Source organism: Chroicocephalus ridibundus, chromosome 11 (genome assembly GCF_963924245.1).
Source record: "Chroicocephalus ridibundus chromosome 11, bChrRid1.1, whole genome shotgun sequence".
In the NCBI taxonomy this organism is placed as follows: domain Eukaryota; kingdom Metazoa; phylum Chordata; class Aves; order Charadriiformes; family Laridae; genus Chroicocephalus; species Chroicocephalus ridibundus.
This window is the reverse complement of record NC_086294.1, coordinates 17,760,458-17,783,399: the sequence shown is the minus strand read 5'-3', so window position 1 is coordinate 17,783,399 and position 22,942 is coordinate 17,760,458. Positions and strand designations below refer to the sequence as shown.

The following is a 22,942-nucleotide window of genomic DNA, read 5'->3' as shown; positions in this document are numbered from 1 at the left end:
CGGGAATGGTGAATGGATTTCCATCCCTGGTTGCCAGGAGCAAAGCAGCCAGGAGTGAAGGGTTTATAGGATTTGCTGCTGCTTGTATTTGTGATAGTCATCTCCTAGGGAAGGATTAGCTGCTGGGTCCGGAGGTGGTCCCGCGCCCGCCTGGCCTCTGAAGTCCAGCAGGGACAAAGTGCTTGCTAAGGACTTTGTCACCACCGGAGCGAACGGCTGCCAAGCCGCGCTGTAACCAGGGATGGCAGTGAAGTCAGCACGGATGCGGCAGCAGGACGAAGAGGAGGACCGCGGCTAGCCCCGGCTTCCAGCCCCATGCGTGGAGTTGTGTGCAGTGAAGGCGACCTCGGCTGCTCTCACCTGGTGGTCTGCCAGAGTTTTCTGTAGGAATACACTGCATTTTCTTGCATTGCTGTGGCTGACAAAGCCAAGATAACGTTATGGTTGTGCCGTATGCATTCCCTCCCTCATTTGAATGGTTACAGAGGAAAATTTCCTTTGGTTTGCTAGTTCTTGTCAGTCTGAACTCCTGCCCGAAAGCATCTGGTAATGGGCAAAAGGTGTGCACTCTGGAGAGGTACTGGAGATTTCTTTCATGAGAATATCTATGTTTACATTGTACCTGAGGCAACTGCTCCCAGGAGCTCTCTGAAGTGTAGTGTGAACGTGAGACACAGCCTGTGGTGTCCATATTGTCTCTGTGGACATCTGAAAACCCTTTGGATGGGAAGCCAAGGCTGTCCACGTCACCGACAGGTGCCCATGAGAGGTCTGCAGCCCTCCCCGGCATCAGCCTGAGGGCTCTGCTTTGGAGCTGCTTGTGGATGACGAAGTGGAGACGAGGGACCTGATGACTGTTTCTGCTTATATTAACACCAAACATTTCTGTCCATCCTGACTCAGACCAAGGCAACAGTAGAGCCTGTCCTCTAGGCTTTCCTACTGAGTTTGGGTCTTGCTGCCACTACTGTTTCACTGCCACTGCTGCATGGGGGAATGACAGGAAACAATGCTTAGTGTTATTTCAGAAATCAAATAACTTTTTTTAAAGCAGATCTAGGCAAGAGCACGTGAAACAAAGAAGATGTAAGCGCGAATCTGGAATCCACTGGGTTTTCTTCTGCTTCGGATTAAGGAGGGTGATTAGCGTGGCCCTAAGGGCGTGATGTTCTCGCTGTTCTTCACTGTCCCGAGTTTAGATTCTCCCCAGTTTTCAGTGAAGCCGTCTGAAAAGCTGGAAATTGTTAAAAAATCCTAGACATGGCTGTTCTAATAATGTTTCCAGGGAAAACAGTGAGTCACGGCATGAAAAGCAGCACCGTGGCTCTGTGCAAGTGCAACAAGCGGTGCAGTATTCTCTGCAGAGTTCGAAGATGCAGAAGCTTTCTAATGTAGAAGCCCAAGAGAGTGTGGAGGTGGGGATTTATTTCAGAACCGGCTGGCTATTAAAAAATCAGACAGAAGTTGGGGGATGAGAGGCTTCCTTTGATATACGGGCTGGTAGCAAAATGAAGGCAGTCTAGCGTCAGTCACAGAAAATGTCTGCGTGGCACCAGAGTGAAAGGAATGGTTAAGGTTACACAAGTGAAACTTGACAACCTTTGCTCTTATTTTCAAGTCAAATAGCTTAGAGATAGATCTTATCACTCAAGCCTTGAATTAATCATGGGGCAAGTATTATAACTGAAAGAAATAGATCAAATTAGCAAGGCAAGCTGCTACCAAGCTCAGTAGAAACTCAAAAGAATGAGGAGGAATTAAGAGACAGATCTGATTGAGACTAATAAAAATATCAGCTGCGCCCCAGGGAATGTTGCTGTTCTCAAACACAAATTCCGGTGTCAAAAATAGGGTGCTTTGATTTTCTGTCAAGAAACCAGGCTAGGTAAGAGCTGGAATTCTTTAACCCCGCTGAGAGGAACAGGCTTGTAGCTGAGCTGCTCCCTCATTTGCCTTCGTAGAAACTGTGGATTATAACTACCTGGTGCATATCAGACAAGCTCGCTATTTTGGTTTTACATTTCCAGTTCATTCCTTTAATTTATTTGAAACGTTTCCCCCATTAGACTCTCCTTTTTTGCAAGTGCCTATATGTGGAACTGGAATCGGTGGCTGCCTTTATAAAAGCACATCATTAGCTTCCCTTGTTATTTTGGGACATTTTAATCTAAGACCTTGTCCTGTGAACAGGTACATTTTTAATCTGTCCATCAACTCAGTGACAAGGGTCTTTCCTTTTGTTCCCGCTGGACAACCGTTATCCAAGCTCGAAGTGGACCGAGCTGCAAGCTTTCTGCAGTCCTGGGTAGACTTTTGTCAGAGGTTGTTTTCTGATACCTTTTTACAAGGCAGCAAAAAGAATCAAAGAGATCCTCCTCCCTGTATGAATATAAAGATGTGGATCTGAGGCAAAGTCAGAAAAAAAACCCCAATTAAATTTAAGGTGAAACCTGTTTCTAATTGTTTACTAATTTTTTTAACTGATTACTAAACCAGCGTCTGCTTTACAGCTCTTCATAGATTTTTTAATATACAAACGCGTATATATATTAAAAAGCTGTACCTATATGTATAATAAAAATCTATATGTAATAAAAATATACCTAATAAAAAATCTATTTGCATATCTCTGGCTAAACCCCTCTATGTTTAGGGTTAAGAAGATCACTGGTATGAGAAATGTTAAATACCAGAAAGGGTTGATCATTAGAGGACTTTGTGAGGAATTTGAACTCATTTTCACTGGAATAAAAAAAAATGTTCTGCAGAGAGCAGCTGGCCGTGTTAATCTACTGTAAATATTGAACCTCTGGAAATGATGGATGGAGATTTTTCTGTTTTCTTTAGTAATAACCTGAACACTGGCCCCTGATAAGTCCTGTACCAACAGACTGGATTGTGTACTCCTGAGTAGCCGCATCCTTCTTCGACAGAAGTTAAAAATTATAGAAACCAGTAGTGTCCTAATAAAACCTCGCACGAAAACTTGAATTAAGGATATCTCTGTCAGGACCTTATTGTCTGCTCGACATCCACGCAGCTATTTATCAGACAAAAGAAAAGATTTTTCCTTGCAGCGTAGTCTTTGATGTTTCTTTACAGAAAAGGTGAGACTGATCCTTAAAGTTAGCGTAGAATAAATGCCCTTGTAGGTGAGCATCCACGTTCTCCTCGACACGCTTTTCCAAACTGAGGTTCAAGATGGAGTCCCAGTTCTCTCGTCCATCTTCCCTGCTCCCGGTAACTGGCTGAGACGGGATTTTTCTTGCCTGTTTGGCTGTAGCCAGTCCCAGAATCTCTCCGGTTGCTTCGGAACTATCACTTCTTGTCTTGTCTGCATTAGAACGTCTGGCAGACGGGCAGTTATAAACAGCAAGCAATTACTAGTTTGGTGATGTCAATGAATTAAAATCCTATTTGGCTGCCTTGGCCTTATAGCATTGGATTATATTAGCAAATGATGAGCAGTCATACGGTTATTGCTAATTCTCTATCTGTGGCACGTGGCTTAGTGAAAGATCTTTTAAATAGATTGTGAGACACCAGTGCTCCTCTTGGGCAATCGCAGGAATTTGAGATTGAGCTCCCTTAAATCCCTTTCTTGTATAATCTGCTTTTATTTTTAATTTCTAGTGCTGTTATTCCCGCTGTCAAAAGCTTAGTTGTCACAGAGTTACCAGAGCTCATTTGTCCTCTCGAAGGACAAGGCAAATTATCCTTTGGTATTTGCAGAACTATAGCAACAGCCAAAAATTTCAGAGGGGTATTCAGGAGGAGAAGACCAAGACAGTGAATAAAGTGCACAAGCTGTTACATGTAATCACTAACACTGTACAGGGCATAGCGTCCGTTTGGGATCTCTGCAGGTGCTAAACAAAAGGCCTAAATTGCAGTGACCAACACTAATGTCAGGGCTTTCAAATACCAAAGACTGAGCTCCTGTGTGCTGTGCTCAACGCTGCTTTGCCATGCCAGACCCCGGATAAAAGCCTCCTCCGATCCTGCAGAGGTCGGGGATGGATGCTGTCCTGCAGGCACAAGCCTGCGTAGCTGGGAGGCATCCAGCACTGACTTGGGCTTTGAGAATTTCTTTAATGGCAGTGGCTACCATCAAGACACACAAAGTTATTAGGCAGCATCCCAGTCCTGTGCCGTGTGGAGTTAGATGGGTGCTGGAAAATGGGTTTCCTTAAGCGTGATGCAAAGGGCAGCGGGATCCACATCCCAGTACCGTCCCTCTTGCTTATTGCCGTCACAGGCACCAATCAAAAGGAGCACGTCCACATGGTTTACAGACAATGCATTGAAAGCGTGATGGCTTGTGAGGGATTTATATCACTCGGAAAGCAACTTTTCCTTAAAACAAACATTGCGTGCACCTGGCTGGAAGAGGGCAGTGGAATTATGTCAGGAAACTGGAAGCAGCGGCATATTTATCATGTAGGGTTTACAAGAAATCTGAAATGATGACAGGTTTTCTGCCTTTTTCCCCAGCAGGGTACCGGTAGTACAGCTTGAACCAGGAGCTCAATAACTGCCTGGTGTCACTTGGTGAATCCTCTTCTTGGCAGAGCACTTATAGACACCATCCATCCCATCTCCAGGTTTTGGGAGGCAGACAGTCTGCCAAGTAACATCGCTTCGATTGCCATTTCAGCCTCCCAGTGATTAAAAGCAGGGGTGTGCAGGCAAGTTTGGTATTTCGCACCGTTTCTGGTTGTTCTATTCTTTTACACAATTGCATCACGCAACCATTTCACACCCTAAAAATACACCCAGCTGGTTTTAAAGCAATTCCTTTGTCCCACTGTGGGATTGATCACCGCTTTCTGACTGCTGAGAGGCAGTTTCTCGCGTTTTGCACAAGCTCCCTGTTCTTGATGAGCTGCTTCTCAAAGGCCTCTGGGAAGAGCAAGGTTTTCTAACTTAGAGACCCTGTCTGTCTGTCTGTCTGTCTGTCTGTCTGTCTGCCTGTCTGTCTGTCTGTCTGTCCCGGCTTCCCACGACGCAGCCCCTAGCTGCCTGCCTCTGTGGGCCAGCACACCCGTAGCTGGAGAGGCTGAAGTTGCTCAGAAGGTGCTAGAAGAAGACCGATGCCAGGATGGGTGCCCGCCCCCAGTGGCACCTCTGGGATTTCTCTTGGCCCAGCTTTGCAAGCCAGGAGAGGGGACAGAAAGGGAAAGGCTCAGAAGGAGCCTCCACTTCTGGTACCTTAAATGGTGCCCCCCCCAACTGGAGACGCTGGGGGTAGGAGATACCTGGTCGTGCTGGTGGATAGCAGAGCTGGGTCAGCCTTCATGCGGCACCTGGGCTCCACGTGAGGCCAAGGAGGTCCCGTGGCACCTCTCCCCAGGGGCTGTCCCCAGCCCTGCTCTCCCTGCGGCTGCCAGCGCTGTCATAGAATCACAGAATCACAGAACGGTGGGGGTTGGAAGGGAGCTCTGGAGATCATCTAGTCCCACCCCCTGCCAGAGCAGGGTCACCCAGAGCAGGTGGCACAGGAACGCGTCCAGGTGGGTTTGGAATGTCTCCAGAGAAGGAGACTCCCCCACCTCTCTGGGCAGCCTGTGCCAGGGCTCTGCCACCCTCAAAGGAAAGAAGTTCCTCCTCGTGTTTAGGTGGAACTTCCTATGCTCAAGTTTGCGCCTGTTACCTCTTGTCCTGTCCCCGGGCACCACTGAAAAGAGCCTGGCCCCATCCTCCTGACACCCACCCTTTAAGTATTTATAAGTGTTGATAAGGTCCCCCCTCAGCCGTCTTTTTTCCAGACTGAAGAGACCCAAATCCCTCAGCCTTTCAAATGCGCCCAGGTCAGCTCGACCTCGTCCAGGCTCCCACACACAAAGGCTACAAGAAGGTACAGCCAGTACCCAGAAACGTGTCCGCTCCCAGACTCATGTCTTGCTCCATGCCCTGTGGCTGCCGCTGGCTCCGAGTCCTGTGCCAGCAGGAAACACAGAGACCGTCTCTGTTTAATTTCTCCTTTGGAGACGGGAGAAGGGACAGAGCCCGTTCGCGTTCCTCTGGGCTCAGCTGATTACGTGACCCAGGCAGCCTCTTCACACGGCTCATGCTACACTTGCAGCCTCGCAGCTGCAGCACGGTGTGTGTGTGCCCCTCGCTGGCAGCATCCCACCCGCTACCCGAGCTCCCTTCCCTGCCTGGCTGCCCCGTCCCCTCGGGCACATCGCTCCTGGCATCTTCTGGGGGCATGAGAGTGAAAGAGTTCAAAGAACAACAGTCCAAATGATGACCTGCCCTCATCTGCAGCATCTGTCTTCGGTTCCTTCCCAAGATGTATTTCAAAACCTTTTAACACCACTGACGTCAGAGGAGCTCTACAGAAACATCCATCTGTCTCCTAACGCATCCGGCGGCGCTGCCCTCAGCATGGTCTGCCCTCGCATGACCTTTTCCACAGACCTTGTCCCTTGTCCCCTTTCCTGTGCCGGTGGGTGGAGGCTCTGTGGTCTCACCCTCTGTGTTTGTCCGGCTCAGCCACAGCCCGGGGCGATGAACAGGGTGACAGGGGGCAGGACGCTCAGCAGGTCCCACCAAGCGCCGTCCTGCAGCACCAAGCAAGGAGAGCAGAGCAGCTCCGGTGAGGGTGACTGGGACAGACACAGCCCAGGGGTGGCCACGCCAGCCCATCACGGTAAGTAGCATCCGAGGAAGCCGAGCTCAGGGTCAAGGCAGATGGCCAGACACAAGTGGCCACGGCAAAAAATGAGTGCGAGAGCTTGAGGTTGAATGCAGCTCCCGACAGAACCAGGGAGCCCCCCCAGAGGTTTTTCACAGCTCACACGTCTCTTCCCAGCGGTGTGGTCCCTGCTTAGAGCTGGCCTCCAGCGCGGGCAGCCCAGCCTGCATGTCTGTCCGCATCACACTCCGCTATCCGCAGATCTCCCCCCAGACCACCTCCCTCGTCTCCCCAGAACTCCTCCTTTCCTCTAACCCTGTGTGGGAGAGGACTTTGGTGTGAAAAGTCACCATAACGGCAGAGGGATCACTGCCCTCCTGACTGCCCCATCTCTGCACACACGACCCTACCCAGCAACACCTCCCCACTTCAGGCAAATCCCCCCCCTCTTCCCCCGTGCCTGGCAAGCCAAGGGTCTCTCCTTCACAGGAGATCTATCGGGAATCCAATCTCCCCCCTAGAAAATGTCTCCTTCGCGCTGCCCTCGCTCAGCCCCTCTCCGATGCCCTGCCCAGCTCTATCTCATAACTGGGCAGGGCTGACCAGAATCCAGCTTTCTGGTCCAAACAAGCTAGAAAACCTGAATAGCTCTATTTCTTCACCCCTATAATTTAAGGAAAGGGAAGCTGCACTCCGTGACCACTCGTCAGCCTTTGATGTATGTCGATGTGCCCTGTAGCCTTGCAATTTTTTTCCCCACATCATTATAGGGTAATACTAAGTGTGTGTTAACATAAGAGCTGCCAAAGATGTCTGAAAGGCTTGTTTGTCCCTCCGCAAAGGGAAATCCTCCCCCTCCCTGCCATATGCACTTATCACTCCAGAGATTCATTCTTCTTCCAGCTAGTCAGACGTGCCGTTGCCTTTCTGGCGTTGTTCTTTTTTTGTTTATTTTCTATTTCTGACATTCTGCTGAAAAGGGAATAGGAAAATTGGCAAAACACATGGAAAGGAGTTGCCTCACGTGACAATAGCATGAGACAAGGCAGGACCAGAGAGGGATTTAATTTGCCTGGCTTAATATTTTTAACAGATGTTGACCATAAAAGAAGGGGTATTATTCATTTGCATGTATCAGTGCCTTTTGATGACGGGTTAAGGGGAGAATTTTGGCATTGCTTTCATACTGATGTACTCTCCAGTCAGATTTAATAAGAATACAGATAAAGCTCACCAAACTCCTTCAGAAGGAAGCTTTAAAAAAATTTTCTCCCAATTATCCCTAACTAAATGAGTATCATATACTCATTTATATAGTTTCTGAAAGCCGCGGCTTTCCATCTTGCTTTTTAGAAAATGCCTTTGAATGTTTTCCCCCGTTTTATCTTTAAAGTGAAGCCCTTCACCTTTGCCGAGATGAGAAGCGCTGCCGGTAGGAGCGCTTGGCCACGGCCCTGCTCCTCGCAGTGGCATTCAAGCAGCAGGTTGAAGCAGCCCAGAGAAGACCAGTTTTGATGTTGGAAATTTTGCTGTAACTAATCATTTGAGAACGTTTATGTGACGTCTCTGACATGCCACAGATCCAGAAATCTCAGGCATATCTGTCTGAAATCCGTCTAGATCAACAGGCTAACGTACACCTCCAACACAGACTGTTTGTACTCCAAGGGATGCTTCCCATAATGCCAGCCTGGGTGTTGCTGGCAAAACCAACCATTTTGCTGTCTGAAAGGAGGAGCCTCCGTATAGATGCTCATTTTAGGGAAGACACGGTAATTCTCGTCATCTGAAGTTTTTTATGGTTATTGCAAAATGCAGAACCCAGGAGACGTTTCAAAACGCTCAGGAGATCTGAGCCAGTTTGCGCCTTGCTGGGAGCCCTGATGGGAACCACAGAGCAGAAATTCCCTGCAGCTGTCCCCGCTTCCTGGGAACACGTGGCCAACTGAGTCTTCGTACGGGATGAAATTGCAAATTGGCCTTTTCTGGCCGTGTTCTCAGCCCATCCTTCCTCTTACATCTGCAAAATCCAAGAATTCCAGGAAAATCTTGACACATGTTGGTCTGAGTTAAGGAAGGCTCCGCAGGCGTGGGGGGTCAGGGAGGCGCGTCGCCCGGCCCGAGGGAGCCAGTCCTTCAACAGACTGAGATGCTCGGGGCTGAGCTCTCTTTCATTCTCTTGAAAAACTCTTTTTTTTTTTTCTGTCTGGCTTTTAATTCTTTTGAATGAAAAAACCTCTTTCTTTTTTTTTTTTTTTCCCGTGTGGCTGTTAGAAAGACTTTAACTGTTCCCGCAAGCAGTCCCGTGGTGACGGGTTTGGATCTGCTCAGAGGCTGCAAAGGCATTCAAAGGGAAAGGAAGCACAAGCGCCGATGAGATTAGAAAATACTTCCATATTTTTACAATAGGATTGGAAGGACGGGGCGCCTCCACGCTGCACAGCTGAAGGGTAAGTTGCTCAGCTGCAAGGTATTCCCTCTTCCACTGATAGAAAGCTCTTGGCCGGTTGTAGTCTTATGGAATATGTTTCTAGGGGGGTGATATTGCCCGTAACGTTGCTAGACTCAGCGCTGCTTCTCCTTGCCCTGCTCCTCCTGGGGAGTCATGGGTACTGCAGACTCTGTGGCTGCTTAAAACTCCTCCAAGCCTTTTGTGTTGCTTATTTTTCTTCCCAAGATTCTTTTTAATCCCGATGGGTGTTGCAGTCCAGCTCGCAGTGTGGCCCTACAGTGGTAATTGGGAGGCATAAAGGATTAATGGTTGCAGGAGGAGGTGGCAGAAGCAGCCACGGGCAGAGAGAAATGCTTCTGGCGATGACTCAGGGGGAGGTGCGAGGAACGTTGGATCGTGCCAGGTCCAGCCGCCCCGTGATGCAGGGCCACATTCACACGGTGCAACCTGGGGAGCAGAGTACACGCCGGGGACAGGGAGAGGGGGACCGCGCGCTTTGCTCCCGCTCAGCAAATCCACCCCGAGGTGAGCCTGGGACCACAGAACTTGCCTTTGCTTAGGAGGAAATTAGGCTGTGTCAGCCTCGGAGGGCGAGGTTTTGCAACGCGCTGATTCCAGTGTCATTGTAGGCAGATGATGACAGCGGTGACGCCTTGTTCCCGTCTCCCCACCCCGGCTGCCCCTCCTGCCCCTCTCCTCCCACAGACCCAGGGATGCAGTGCCCGTGCAGCCGGCTGGGCGTCCCGCGCCGCCGGGAAGCCTGTCTCCCGTCGCCTGCAGAGCAAAGAGTCTTCTGCCCGATCAAGGGCGTGATCCGAGTCCCTGCGCTGTTGCGTAGTCGTTAGGTTGGATGCAAATGGCAGGAAGGTGGCGGGGGCTGGGGTGGCGAGGGGGACCTTGTCTGCTGGCCGGAGCCAGCTGTGGCACCCTCTACACAGGGATGCTGGTGGCCACCATGGTCCGCGGGATGCTAAAGCTGTCTGCCAGTGACAATCCCAACATCTAAGGGCATTTAGTGCTGGGAGGAGGGTACTTGTGTCTGCTCCTTGCAAACACCGAGTGAGAACAGAAAATAAGGCGAGTTCTGATGGTGACAAACAGGGACAAGAAAAACATTGTGCCCTTCAGGAGGTAAAGACAGCTTGAAAAATTATGCCTATGGGGGAGGGAGGAGGAGGGGAGGCATCTGTCCTTGTTTGTTCATTCACGTTTCTACTAACCTTTATTTTTATTATATTTAGACTACGCTAGATGATATTAGAAGTATTTTGCATCTAATGATGATCTGGGGAGCGGGAGTGCTCTATGGCAGCCTTTATAGCTCCTCCTGGCCCAGGTTTCCTTACACATATTTGACAGTTTTGATGCAGGTTACGCTGCACTGTCATCCGGCGGAGGTGTAGGCTCGGATCGGTTGTGTTCTGTTGTTTTGCTTTATATTTTCTTTTGCTAGTGGGCTGTAATCAGACAGGAGCAGAGGGAAATCAAATGTCATGAAGCACCATGAGACCTCTGCCCTTTCTGAGCTGGCACGGGAAAGTCCTTAATTTCTTTGACAGCTAAATGAGAGAAAACGAAACACAATGTTCCTTGTGTTTCTAAACAGTGGCTGGAATGAAAAAGGACCAATTCTGGGATGAAAGAATTAATCTTACAGCTGGTGCTTGAAAAACGGTGGTGTCTCTGTTTGATGTTTGGAGAAATACTGAGCTGGGACATGGTTATAGCCTCTGCGGGTGCCCTTGTAGAGAGGCAGAAAACTGGACCCAGCTTATTGCTTCTTAGAAAGTCTATCAAGGACATCAGGCATACAGTGTAATTTCTGTAAACTGCTTTAATCTGATCTTATTTTCTATAATAGTGGTGTTTAACGGTCACTTTGTCTTAACCCGCTTTCCTTTTTCCCTGGTCCGAAGGGAAAATCCTTCGAATGGCGGGAGAGGGAGGACACAAAGCCATCAGTCTCGGCAGCTCGCGGCCGTGCCAGCTTTGTGCTCTTGGACAGGAATTAACTGAGTGGATCTCCCCTGATGTGTGAAAACATCATTTTCCTTTTGCCGTATCCTGATGAATTCTGCAGCTTTTCATCCACACAGAACTCTCTCTGGTGTTTGCGATAAGAGTTAATTTGGCTGCGGATTGATCAGAAGCCTTAAATGAAGAGCTCCAGCCTTTCCAGTACGAGGGTCGGCTCTGAAAACCTCTCGGTGCCTGACAGTCGTTCTGCAGGACCCATCCCCAAATAAAGTATCACCACACGAGATCTGTACCTTTTAGACTTTAGCGCATCATATCTTACCGTTGCAGTGGGTTTTTCACTCGGGGGCTTTATTTGATGCTGTCTCAGTGTTGTGGCCGTAAGTGGTGCTCTGTGCCCGGCGCGGTCTGTGCACATACCAAGAAACGCTGCCTGTCCGGATACGTACCGTCAAACGCTGCCTGTCCTGGTGCTCAGGTGGTGCAGAACAGCCCAAGCAGGGCTGTGGTTTCTCGTGCAGCATCAGCAAGAGGGACGTGCCTCAGCCTTCCTTAGGAGCGGTTTTAAACCAGATGCCCCGGGGGGGAGCAGGTTGCTGGGCTGTTGAGATTTGTCCTCCCATTCGGCTCCCAGTTCCCCTCTCTTATCTCTCATGCGTTCACTCTCTGCTAGCTTCCTCATAATTCATTCCTGGAAAAGGCAGGGTGGGAACGGAAATTCTCCATTAGGCCTCTCTCCCCCAGTGCCACAGTGTATATAATAACAGGCACGCCAGACTCCTCCTGGTTTTAAGCACCACGTGCAAATCTTCCCCTGTTCGATTTACAGCAAACCTATGCTGCCAGCTACCACCGCCAACTGCCGCATCAGCGAGGACTAAACCTGGCCAGAGGAGCTTCTGATCAAGAAATCAGATTTTCTAGGGTCTGGAAGAGTCAATATGTTGGATCGGATTCATCTGCTGGCTGCTGTGACAGTCCTGGGAGTCCTGGAGCAAGGTAGGGACCATCGGATTCTCATGCCCGAGTACTTGCTGGGCCAGTCTACCAGTCTACTGCACCTCCATTGATTTCCTTTCACTTCCATATTTCATTTCTGCTGTTGCACTGGCACTTCCCTGCTTTTCAGACAGTGGACTGATTCCTTGTCTGGGTTTTGAACAGTATTCAACAAAACGAGTGCCTGGGAAAACCCTCCTCTGAACCGACCTACCTCCTCAGTTCAGAAACTTCTTGGTAGATCTTCTCCTCTGCAAACATGTAGAATTACTTTCTTTGAAAAATAGGTTTAGAGCAGTTCCTGAGGTTCGTGCAGACAATAACATAGAAAGAGCACTGTGGTGAGGAAAGGTGGAAGAATGGGCTGTGGTGGGTCACACGGAACATCTCCCAGCGGTGGTTCCACATTGCATGACAATTTAATTCAGTGTCTGGGTTGCTTATCTGTGGCATCAGTTCCCTCCCTACTCAGCTGTCATGATTTAGAAGGGGAAAAAATTAAAGATTGAAAACACCTTAAAATTGTCAGGAACAAAGTGCATCTGAACTGTGTAACAATTTCTGCAGATAATACATGATCTATTAATTACGCAAAAGAGGAAGCAGATATCCACTGGTGGTAAATGACTGCATGCTCCTTGCTTCACTGTTGCACTTGGTCGTTCTTTTCCTTGTCTGAAACTTAATCTGGGATTTTCATCCTCTGCTATGCAGGGGTGTAAGATTTGGAGGAGACTGCAGAACTTCTGCCCTTACCTCTGCCAGACCCCTGGCCCCACCGTGCCCAGCCAGAGGACTGACCGCTGCTACTTTTCTCTCTTTTGCTGCAGCCTACTTCTTCCTCCAGGTGATCTATGCCAGGAGGGCGTTTGGCATTTCTCCTCCGAAGATCTCAGGCCCACCTGAATTTGAGAGGGTCTTTCGAGCACAGTAAGAAACTCCTCTTACAAGATGCTTTCCAGATCTCATGGCTAACGGCACTGCCCCTCCCCGGCTTTGCCATTCGTTTCTCAGGACTGTAATTCAGCAATTATTTCTCAGGAATATTTCTCAGGACTGTAATTCAGCAATTACCCACCTCCCTCGGGGCTAAGTTGATGGGCTTAAGAGTTGGCATCGAGACTGTGTCCTAACACACCAGCCATTGGTGACAAAAATCACACAGGAATCTCTGCTATAGAGTGAAGGGCTGCTAAAGACACAGTTGGTGCCTGAGACTTAGGCTGGTTTTAGCCAAGCGGTGTCAAAGCCTGAGGCAGCTTCAGCCCTGCTCTGAACCCCGCTCGTGGGGAAGGACAAGCTCCCAGAGAGATCTCAGCTGGGGCTGCGACAGGGATAGCCACAATCCAGCATCTCTGCCGGGGCATCTGTGCTGGGGCTGCAGTGGGGAGGGAGGCAGAGAGGGAAAAAGCTTCCGCTTTTGCTCTAGCTGAGCACTGAAAAAAAGGCAACCTGGCAGCAGGAGCAGCATCCCCCCCACCATCCCCTTCTCTGCTGCTTTGCCGGCCTGGATTCAGCCTTATCCAGCATCTCTTGGTCCTGCCGCTTTGTCTTTGGGGGGACGGGGCATGGAGTACAAACAATCCAAACAGCACAGTGCTCCCTCCCACGCCTGCCCAGAGTCCAAGCTGCCCTGGCCTTATCTGCTTCAGGTGCACTTCATCCTCTGCTGGGGCAGACCTTCCTGCGGCTTTGGGGCTTTTACAGCAGGGTTTAAGCTGCAGCACTCAGGAAGGGGCAGTGGAGGTGTTCCATGGAGCCTTTTTGTGCACGGTCTGACCTGGGCGTCTTTTACTTAATTTCTTTTGCCCTGGAGACTCAGTTCCTTCCTCTGTTTAACTCCTGTGAATAAAGGTGGGACGGGAACTGTAAGGGAAAGTGCAAGCCTGGAGGTTTTTATGGTGACATCAGCTCTAAAAAGCAATAACCTCTGGAAACTGCTAGGGGAAGCAAAAAAGGAAGATCTTCCTCCTTTCCCTTGTTTATGACCTTCCTTTTTCCTGCCAGGGTGAACTCCTCTGAATATTTTCCCATTTTCCTGGCACTTCTGTGGCAGGCTGGACTCTTCTTCCATCAAGGTGAGAACCCGTTACCTGGTTTGTCACTGGATCTGTTTCCCTGAGTGCTGGCTCAGCCCTCAGGTCCTGCTCACCTCCTGAACAATAAATTAGGCAGTGATTCTGTCTCTGATGGGAGGGTAGAGCCAGAGGACACAAAGCCTCTATTCCTTCACTCTGGGCTACCTCCTTGGCTCAAAGTAGCTCTAAAAAGCCTTTGGAAATGGTCACCGTAATCTCTCTCAACTGCAGGTCTGGCTGCAGCCTTGGGTCTGCTCTATCTCTACGGCCGCTACTGCTACTTTATGGGATACAGGGCATCGTCCTCAGACAGGTAAATGCCTCTGTCAGCCTGGAGTGCATGGTAACCCCTGCAGATTTGCATTTGGGAACATCATGTGCTTTGGGAAAGCTCAGGACTCCCTTTGGCTGCTTCTGGGCACCTGCGTGACTCAGCCTTGCCAAGCTCTCCCCAGGGAATAACGTGGGCATGGGTACAGGGCTGGGCCAGAGACACAGATACGGGGCAAGGCTGGAGCTGGCCCGAGCCCTTGTTGGGGGGTGTGTGCTCCCTCCAAGTGGGAGCAGGGCGCGGGACCCCAGGCAGAAAACAGTGAGGGGCTGCCTTTCCACCCCCGCTTCTCCGGGGAGGAAGGGACCGTTCCTGGGCCAGAGCGGGGATGCTCGGTCTCAGCAGGCTCCCTCTCTCCCACCAGGCTCACCCCAATATACTTTAGCAGTGGAGTTCTCTGGATTCTCGCTGCAGCGTCAACCCTGGGCATCTTGCATTTCTTCCTCTCTCACTACGTGGGGCTGAACGTCCTCCAGCTTCTCACAGCATGACCTGCTCCTCTGTCCCTCATCGGTGTCCTCGCCTTCGAGTCCTGCTCCCTCCTGCCCAAGGTAACAGACTGGCTGTACCTAACGCAGCACAAACAACAAGTCCACCCTCACCTGAGTTTTTAACACCTCCCTCCCCGCTGCCCAGCGCCGGCACGAACTGCTGAACTCCTCAAGAGTTATTTTTACCCCACTTGGTACTTTTTGTGCCAAGTCCTCCATACCTGGCAGCTCCGTCACGCCTGATGTGGAAACAACACTCCAAAACAAGGAGAATTTTAGGAAAACCAGACACATAAAAGCAAGCTCATCTCAGGCTGAGCTTCCCAGTGAGCCACCCCAGGGAATCGCCATGCGTTCCCCTTTCTCCGGTGGCTCTGCCTTCAGCCCAGGCACCAAATGGGGGCTCATGCCAGTTTTCCAAGGCCCACACCTAAGAAAGGCATTTGTTTGAAACCAGACGTGGGCTGAGGCATAACAAAGAAGGCGAAACAGGAGCAGCCACCAACATGTTGTGTGAAAGTCTGTTAGTGCCCTCATAATGGCTATTAGCCATTGCCTGTGGGCGATACCGTAAATGAGACTGCGCAAACTCATAACCACTACTGCATGTATAACTTTGAATACTGCTGAGTGACAACGTGCACAAATAAAAGGACCCTGAGCTTGCTGTGCTGGGTTTCTCCATGTGGGTCTGCAACTAGCAGAGAACAAAAACACGAGTGTTTGAGCGCGAGGCGGCTGCCTGGCTTCCCTCACCGTGCAGCACAATGCAGCCTGTGACCCGGTGTCCCGCGGGAGGAGAGCTCTGAGTGGGGAGAAGCTGATTTTCAGAGGTGCCGAGCTCCCAGACGGGGGGCTGAGCTGCTCAGCACCAAACAGTGGTCCCCAGGGGGTGGTCTGGCCAGTGCTCAGGGGCCCCTCTGGGCCTGGCCCCCCTGTGGCAGGAAGGGCTGGATTTTCACGGGAGCTCAGCATTCACAACACTGATGCTTTTGGCCATGGGTCCGCTCGTGTTAGTGACACGGCTCAGAAAACGCCAGCGATGCTCCGTGCTATCAGCACGGGGGGACTTCACGCCAAACCCAGACAGCGAAAATAACTGCATTAACATGCTGCCAAGTCTAACCACATTTTAAAGCCCACTGTCCTCCCCTCCCTTCCCCAGCATTTTGCCTATCTAGACTGTAAGAACAAAAGGCAGGGGGGTTTTGGAAGAAGTGATTAATTTTTCACATTGTTTCATTTCCTTCCCTGCATTTTAAATTGGCTTATCCAGCAAAGCCCCCAGTCCATTTCCCTTTCAGGCTCTCCTGCCTTGGAGTCATGCTGCCGTGTTGAAGTTGGAAAACACTGCAGGGGAAGGCTTAAATCTAAGCAAAAATAACTGTACAGCACTTGCCTCTGCAAAGTTCTCAGTGCAGCAGAGCCCCATCCTCACAGGAACCCCCGGGTGTCACAACAAGAAAAACAACAACAAAAGTGTCACAGCAAGATAAACAAAACCAAAAGCTTTCTTCTAGCAGTTTTGGTAATACACTTTGGAAAAGGCTGAGGACGATTTAACCTGGCTGTACCTTAGCAAGGCCAGGGAGGAAGAGACATGCCACCTGCCCCCAGTGAGACCTTACTTAGCCTTTACATTAACACGTCCCACCATCTCCTGAAGTTAATTCTCAGTCCTCACCTTTTTACCAGCATAACCAGTCACCTGCCAGAGGGTTAATACAGAAGGACCAGTCCCAGCTGCCCGTGCAGGTCCTGGATCAGTGTCAAAACCCTGCTGTCTCCGGTCAGTCCAAGCTGGTGCTCACCGGTTCTGCGGACACAACCTCCACCTTTTCCCCTGCAACCAGTTTTCTAAGCCCGCCGTATCAGCCTGGAGCCACTACCCACCTCAGCCCCGCTTGCCTGGGCTCTGCGTGTGACAGGGCTGCAGAATGACTCAGAGGAGGGAAGTTAATGATTCAGCAGCGAGGCTGTGGCAAACCGGCTTCTCCCCCTGGATGCAGAGAAGACCATCAAAAATCTCGGTGCAGCACAGCCAGGCTCTGGCCCCGGCTGCCCGCTGTCGCTAGCTCTGCCACGGAAAAGCTGCACGGCACATCATCCCCTTCAAACAATTGTCAGAGGGGTCGTTTCAGGTGCCTCTGGCAGAAAGAAAGCTCCTCCCCTCCACCCAGGGATGCTGTCATTACTCTGCTACTTCATAACCGTCATCAGAGAAAATCACTTTGCACCGAACCACGGTTCAGCGATGCAGCCGGCGGTGCTTTCGGGATTTACCCAACTCAAAACGCTGCTGCGGCCGCACAGCGCGTTGCTGCTGCGTGAAACCTCTCTGCCCACCTGCGGCTGCAGCAGCGACGCTGCGGGGCCAGGTTCGGCCTGGCGGCGTGTGCGCGGGGTGGGACGGGGTCTCCCCCTGCCACCCCAAGGTCACGCAGCTCCGGGGCCACCGTCCGGCTGGGGCAGAGACCGTCCCCGTGAGCCCCGGTTCGACGGCAACCCAAGCGCCCCGGCACCGCTGCACGGCCGACGGCACGGCCGCCACCTCCACGGCTGGCAGGGTGAGGGTCCTCGCTGTCCCCTCCCCACCCGGGGCGGGGGGGTTGCCCCACGCAGCCGCCTCAGCTCCCCCGACCTGGGGATCTGTGTCCTGGCTTAATTTTTTGGCTGGTCTGGCGACCTAAACTGGATGAGGGAAGAGCCGGGTATGGCGGGGGGGGGGCGGGAAAGGCTGTGGCGGCAGCGGAGCTGAGGCCGGGCTGCTGCGCCCGTAGATTACGGACCCGCAGGCTGTGCCTGACGCCCCCCGCTCCCTCCCCCGTCCCTCGCCGGTCCCCGCCGCCCCGGCAGCAAGCTGTGCCCGGGCTCCGGCCGCCGCGCTCGGGAGAGGGCGCTGGTGCGACGCGGCTGCGGCCGCCGGGACCGAGGGGACCGGGGCGGGGGGGGCCGGGGGGTGTCGGGGGGGTCCCGGAGCGGCAGCTTGCGCCCCAGGCGCCGGTCAGTGCCCCCCCCCACACACACACATAGGGGCCCGGGGTATCGCGGCTGCACCCCGAGACGTGCCCAGGGCAGGGCAACAGAGCCACGGCGGCACCCCTGCGCCAACCCTCCTGCTTCCAGCTTCATCTGTGCTGGGCCAGGGCCTGGCGTTAAAGTTATTGGGGTGGCGAGACCCAAACCACGACGCCTGAAGCCTCGCACAAATCTCCTGGAGACGGCTGGCGACAGACACGAGAGCCCTCTGCAAGCGCTTTGCGGGTTCCCGGGCTCCTTCCTCCCCTTACGGCTGCCAGTTCAGCGTCAGCAACGGAGAGGAAAAGGTTTGGTGTGGGATATTTGGAAGGCGATCCGCTCCGATACAGCCACAGGCAAAGCAGCCAGCTGGACAGGAGGCCATCGGAGCGTGAAGGAAACCTGCAGAACCAGTGAGAACTTTGTTTATCGCAAGGAAAGCGCAGGCTGAACTTGTAAACAAGCCTCCGTCCCCGGATGGAGCTTGATCCCACGTGAGCAAACGAGTGACGATGAAGGTGCACAGCCCTGTCCCCCTGATGAAGCAACTCCCATCCGCTGCAGGGACAGCCGGCACGCACGCGTTCCCATTTCTGTGTTGGTAGGAACCTAGCCAGGTTCCTGTAAGGCTTTTGTGCCATGTTGCAGAAGTTCGTAGCTTATTTTTTAATCTTGAAAACTTCCAGGGCGCCCACGTGTACTTTCCTGCCCATCATGTGATGGCCTGTGCCGGATATGTGCATAGACACCATCAGGTTTACATCTGGCCCCCAGCACTGAAATGCTGTGCCCTGGGACTAGGGAAAAAATGCACCTGAGCCCATGGAAGAACACCCTGGTCCCTCCGGAGCACGGCTTGGTGGTGGGACGGAGCACACCCTTGAATTTCCCTGGGAAGCAGCACTGCTAACTCTCTTTGGGGGTGTGTTTGGGAGGGGAAGGGCCTGTGGGGCTGGGAGAAGAGGGTGCAGCTGGTGGCCCTGGCTTTGTGGCACTGGCATGTCACCCAGGTTTCCATGGCACCAGCATCCATAACACGGGACCAAGGGGAGGGAAAGAAGTAGGTCAGACTGGGCTAACAATACCCAGACGTGTCTGTCTATGGCTCAGCCTGATCCAGGAAAGGGTGTGAAACAGAAGAGAAAGGGAGAGGGAAAAGACAAAAAAAAAGGGGGGGGAGGGAAGGAAAACACAAAGTATCCATAGTTTGAGCAATGCATTTCTTTCCCTCAGAAAAATAAGGACCTTTTAAAGCCACCTTTGTGTACCAGTACTGAGAGACAGAGACTAGCACCCACCTCCTGCCCATCTGACAACAGACTACAAGGGAATTCAAATGCTAATTTGGAGCCAGACTTCTCAATGGCTCTTTATTTCTGCAGCAGCTCCAGGACCAGAGCTCTGGGGAGCTGGGAGGATGCTGGTCTCTGGACCAGTACTGGCGGATACTTTCCTTTCTCCTCGTCGTTCCTCATCCTGGTTTGGTTACCCCCGTGTCTTCGTTTTACTTCTTTACATTCCAGTGACTTGAAGGGCGAGGAAAACGAAGGGCAGGCACGCTGGAGTTGTGTAACTGAAATAACTGCCGTAGTGACCCATTTTATGTGCTGAGTCTGCAGAGGCCTCGCTGTCAACATTACAGCGTTTTGGTGCTTGCCGGCGTGCAGCACGGTCCTTCTGAATGATGTATCCATCAGTGCCAAAACCAAGGAGAACATTACGGGCAGTAATACCCAAGAACCCTCTTGATCTGAGTACGGACACAGAGATCCGCGGGGTGCGTAACAGAGCAAGATCAGAGGAAGGAGGAGCACTTTGCTGGGGGGGAAGAGGAAGGTGTAGGTGCAAGAGCACAACCCTCAGTGGAGAGGCTGAGGTGGACTGGGGTGAAGAGTGTGACTGTGGCTGACCCGTGTCATACCTGTGGTTTGACAGCACCGTGTTTGGCTCAAACGCCACGCCGTCGCAGAAGAGACACAGCCGTGGCTGGAGGCGCAGGGTGTTTCAGACAGGCCCCTCGCCCGCAAGCAAATACTCCCTTTGCATTACCACAGGCCACAGCCCTACGCAGTAAAAGCTATTCCTGGGTTAGATAGTGGGGCACAACCCAAGAAAAACCAAAGCTATCTGCCACTTTGTATGTTAGCAGGTCAAGACAATGGAGGCCAGGAAAATCCACACTCTAAAGTTGCAATTTCCCTCATCTTCATCAGTGTTATATCTCCCAGCAATTATCACTTGTAAGAGAGCACCAAGAATTCATCTTTCCCCTGGTGAGGGCAGAGCCACAGTATATACAAGGTGGACAGGGCTCAACACGCCCCTTTGTGAATGCCCTCCCGCCAAAGGAAAACAGATATTTGCTGCGGTAGCTTAGGAAAGAGTGTGTCCTACTCCAGCCCTCACCGATGCTGTGCCTGACTCTTGCCTTCAGGGATTTCCAGTGTCCAAGAGCTAAAGGTAAAAGCTTGTATGAGGAGCAAAAGGAGGCTCAGCACACAGGAGGACTCACAGAGTGCTCCTGGAGTGAGAGAATAAAAGAGGATCTGTGCCAGCGGCACGTGCATCAGCCGCGTTGCTTTGACATTGTGCTACTTGACAAGAGAGAGCTGGGTGACCCCAAGCAGCTAAGGACACGTTACCTGCAAGGGGTGGAAGTCGGGGATCATCATGTCAGCGAGGATGAAACCAGTGTGCTGCTATGGTCACCGCGCCTGAGCCTGCTGTTAAAATAGTGCCTAAAATAGGCTCCATTTCATGAACACATGTGGCTCGAATAACAAGAGGTCAGGCACCACGTTATCTGTCCTGATACAGATCCTGCAGCATGCTTTCCCCAAGACTGGACTCTTGGTCACGCCACTGTAAAATATTTACAGCTTTACAGCTCATTCTCCTCCTGGGTGGAGTAAGGAAATGCGGACAAGGCTTGTTGCAACAGATGCAAATGGACACTTGCCCACCTCCCTCCTGGCTGGTGCAAGGCTGAACTGCCAAAGAGCTGTAAATGTTCTGCCTGAGTGAAGAAACCTTCTCGGAGAGCAGCCTGATGAGCTCAGTACGGCACTGCACGGCCAGATGGCTGCTGGATCAGAGCTGACTCATGCTCACCTAGCTCAGAGTCAGGCAAAACATGCAGATACCAAAAGTATGCTGGGAGAAGACACCACTGTAACTGCGTTCACAGCCAGGTAGCTAGCCATAGCAGTTAAAAACAGAAGGTATTCTGCCAACGGCCATAATTATAATGGTACAAAAATGAAATGTTAACAGCCCTGAGTTACACTAATGAGCAGAGAAGCCTCAGACAGGTGAACTCCCAACAGAGCCCCGAGAGGATGCCGTCACCAAGGGAGCAGAACAGAGGCAATTCTTCCATTTCCTTTTGGCAAGGGATGCTCAGCATAAGCTGTGCGTAAGTTGGTGATATAAAGCGGTGATAGATTCAAAGAGTACAACAGTGGCCTCAGAGAGAAGGAGGGACTTGGGTATCTGCTTTTCCCTAAAGCCGTGTCTCTTGGCCTCTCCAACTGGTTCCCAGACTGACTTGGCTTCTTAGTGAACTGCAGCTCAGGAAAGCTGGGAAACATGAGCTCTGCCCAGTCTCTGCTGCAGACCACCATTTTCAGAGTAATGAAAAAAGATAAAAAAGGTAGAAAGTAAAGGTGAAGTATAACCAAAAAGCCTCTTAAGTTGCCCAAAGCAAAAGTGAGAGGGAGGCTGCCTTGGCAAAGCTGTGAATCGGCAGCATTAGCAGATGATGAACGTGGCCCTGTTATCTAATATGGCAGAACACACATCATGCATATTTAATAGCATTGTTTAGCTTGTATTTGTCACAGTATCACAGCTAGAGGCTGTTTCTAAAGCCACGGGTAGCAACAGAAAGGTTATAATTGAATTCTAGGGCTTTTGACTGGAGGCCACACATACGGAAAAACCTACAAAGCATTGGTAGCGTAAGACTTCCACGCGTTTCCCATTTTCCAACCTCAGATGATAAAGCAAGTCAGCTGCTAGCAGTATTTGTTGAGAGTTAATGAGGTTTGCCGATTAACTGTAAGATCCCGAATTATACATGCTTAAATGCAAACGCAAGGAACATGCAACACACGTAGCTGAGACATGAAGGATGAAGCTTACAATGGAGGCAGAAGAACAAATGGATAACGTACAGCTAGGAAAGAGAAGGTGCATACAGTGATGGGGTCGGGATGATGGACAATGAGTTCTGTCATCTTTTCAGAGCAGGTATTTAAATTCTGATCACTGTTCTCTTCTCCTAGAAATGGCAAATGCTGATCCATAAAAGAATTATTGGTAATTTTTTTTTTGCATTGCAACAGTATCTCCAAAATCTACTCAGAGATCAGCATCTGCATCCCTTCCAGACAACCAGAGTGTCTCCATATAGGCTTAGTCAATAAAATCCTTGAACCAGAGCTGCAGATTTTCTCCATTATTTTCCTGCTCAGGAAAGAAACTTAAGCAAGCTAACAAACAGCGATTTATGACTGATACCAAACAGAAACATCCTGAGCAGGCATCAGGCTTCAAGCAGTTTTACTTTGGTCCAACTTAACACATCTACTCAGCTTTGTGCATCTCTTCAGGTTGGACTGGTGCTCATGCTGTCCTGGTGCAGGTCTCTGCTCCCAGCCCCACTCACCATGAACTTCGAGGGAATTGGGGATGTTGCACAGGGGCTGTGTGACTATCTGGCAGATCATTTCTTCAGATTTCTACCCAAGAAGCCACCTCTGCCCGTTTTCTAACCAGATGGCCTACAGAAACCAGCAGTATGAGCCCGGCTTAGATTACAGCCCTCCCCAGGCTGACTTGAACAAGGCGAAATTTATCTTCTGGGAACGCAAGTGGGAAAATGAGAGCAGCTTCTCTCCCCAGCAGTCTGAGCTGCAGGTGTGCCTTTCCCCTTCACAGGAATGGGCCAGCAAA

General features: G+C 51.1%; 1 protein-coding gene across 3 annotated transcripts; it reads left to right on the top strand.

Annotated features, from left to right (window-relative positions):
* Positions 1-8,695: 8,695 nt before the first annotated feature.
* Positions 8,696-16,801, top strand: LOC134522036 (leukotriene C4 synthase-like). Of its 3 annotated transcripts, XR_010072939.1 has the most exons (7): positions 8,833-9,090; positions 11,899-12,068; positions 12,899-12,998; positions 14,076-14,146; positions 14,378-14,459; positions 14,842-15,028; positions 16,664-16,801. XR_010072939.1 is itself a non-coding variant. In XM_063349270.1 (6 exons), exons 2-6 carry the CDS (start codon positions 12,011-12,013, stop codon positions 14,966-14,968), a joined length of 438 nt encoding a protein of 145 aa, XP_063205340.1. In that variant the 5' UTR covers positions 8,696-9,090; positions 11,899-12,010; the 3' UTR covers positions 14,969-15,635. The 3 variants fall into 3 exon arrangements, 2 of the variants coding, with proteins under 2 accessions (XP_063205340.1, XP_063205342.1); XM_063349270.1 differs by lacking the exon at positions 16,664-16,801 and having other exon boundaries at positions 8,696-9,090; positions 14,842-15,635; XM_063349272.1 differs by lacking the exons at positions 8,833-9,090; positions 16,664-16,801 and adding an exon at positions 9,438-9,617 and having other exon boundaries at positions 14,842-15,635.
* Positions 16,802-22,942: the final 6,141 nt, after the last annotated feature.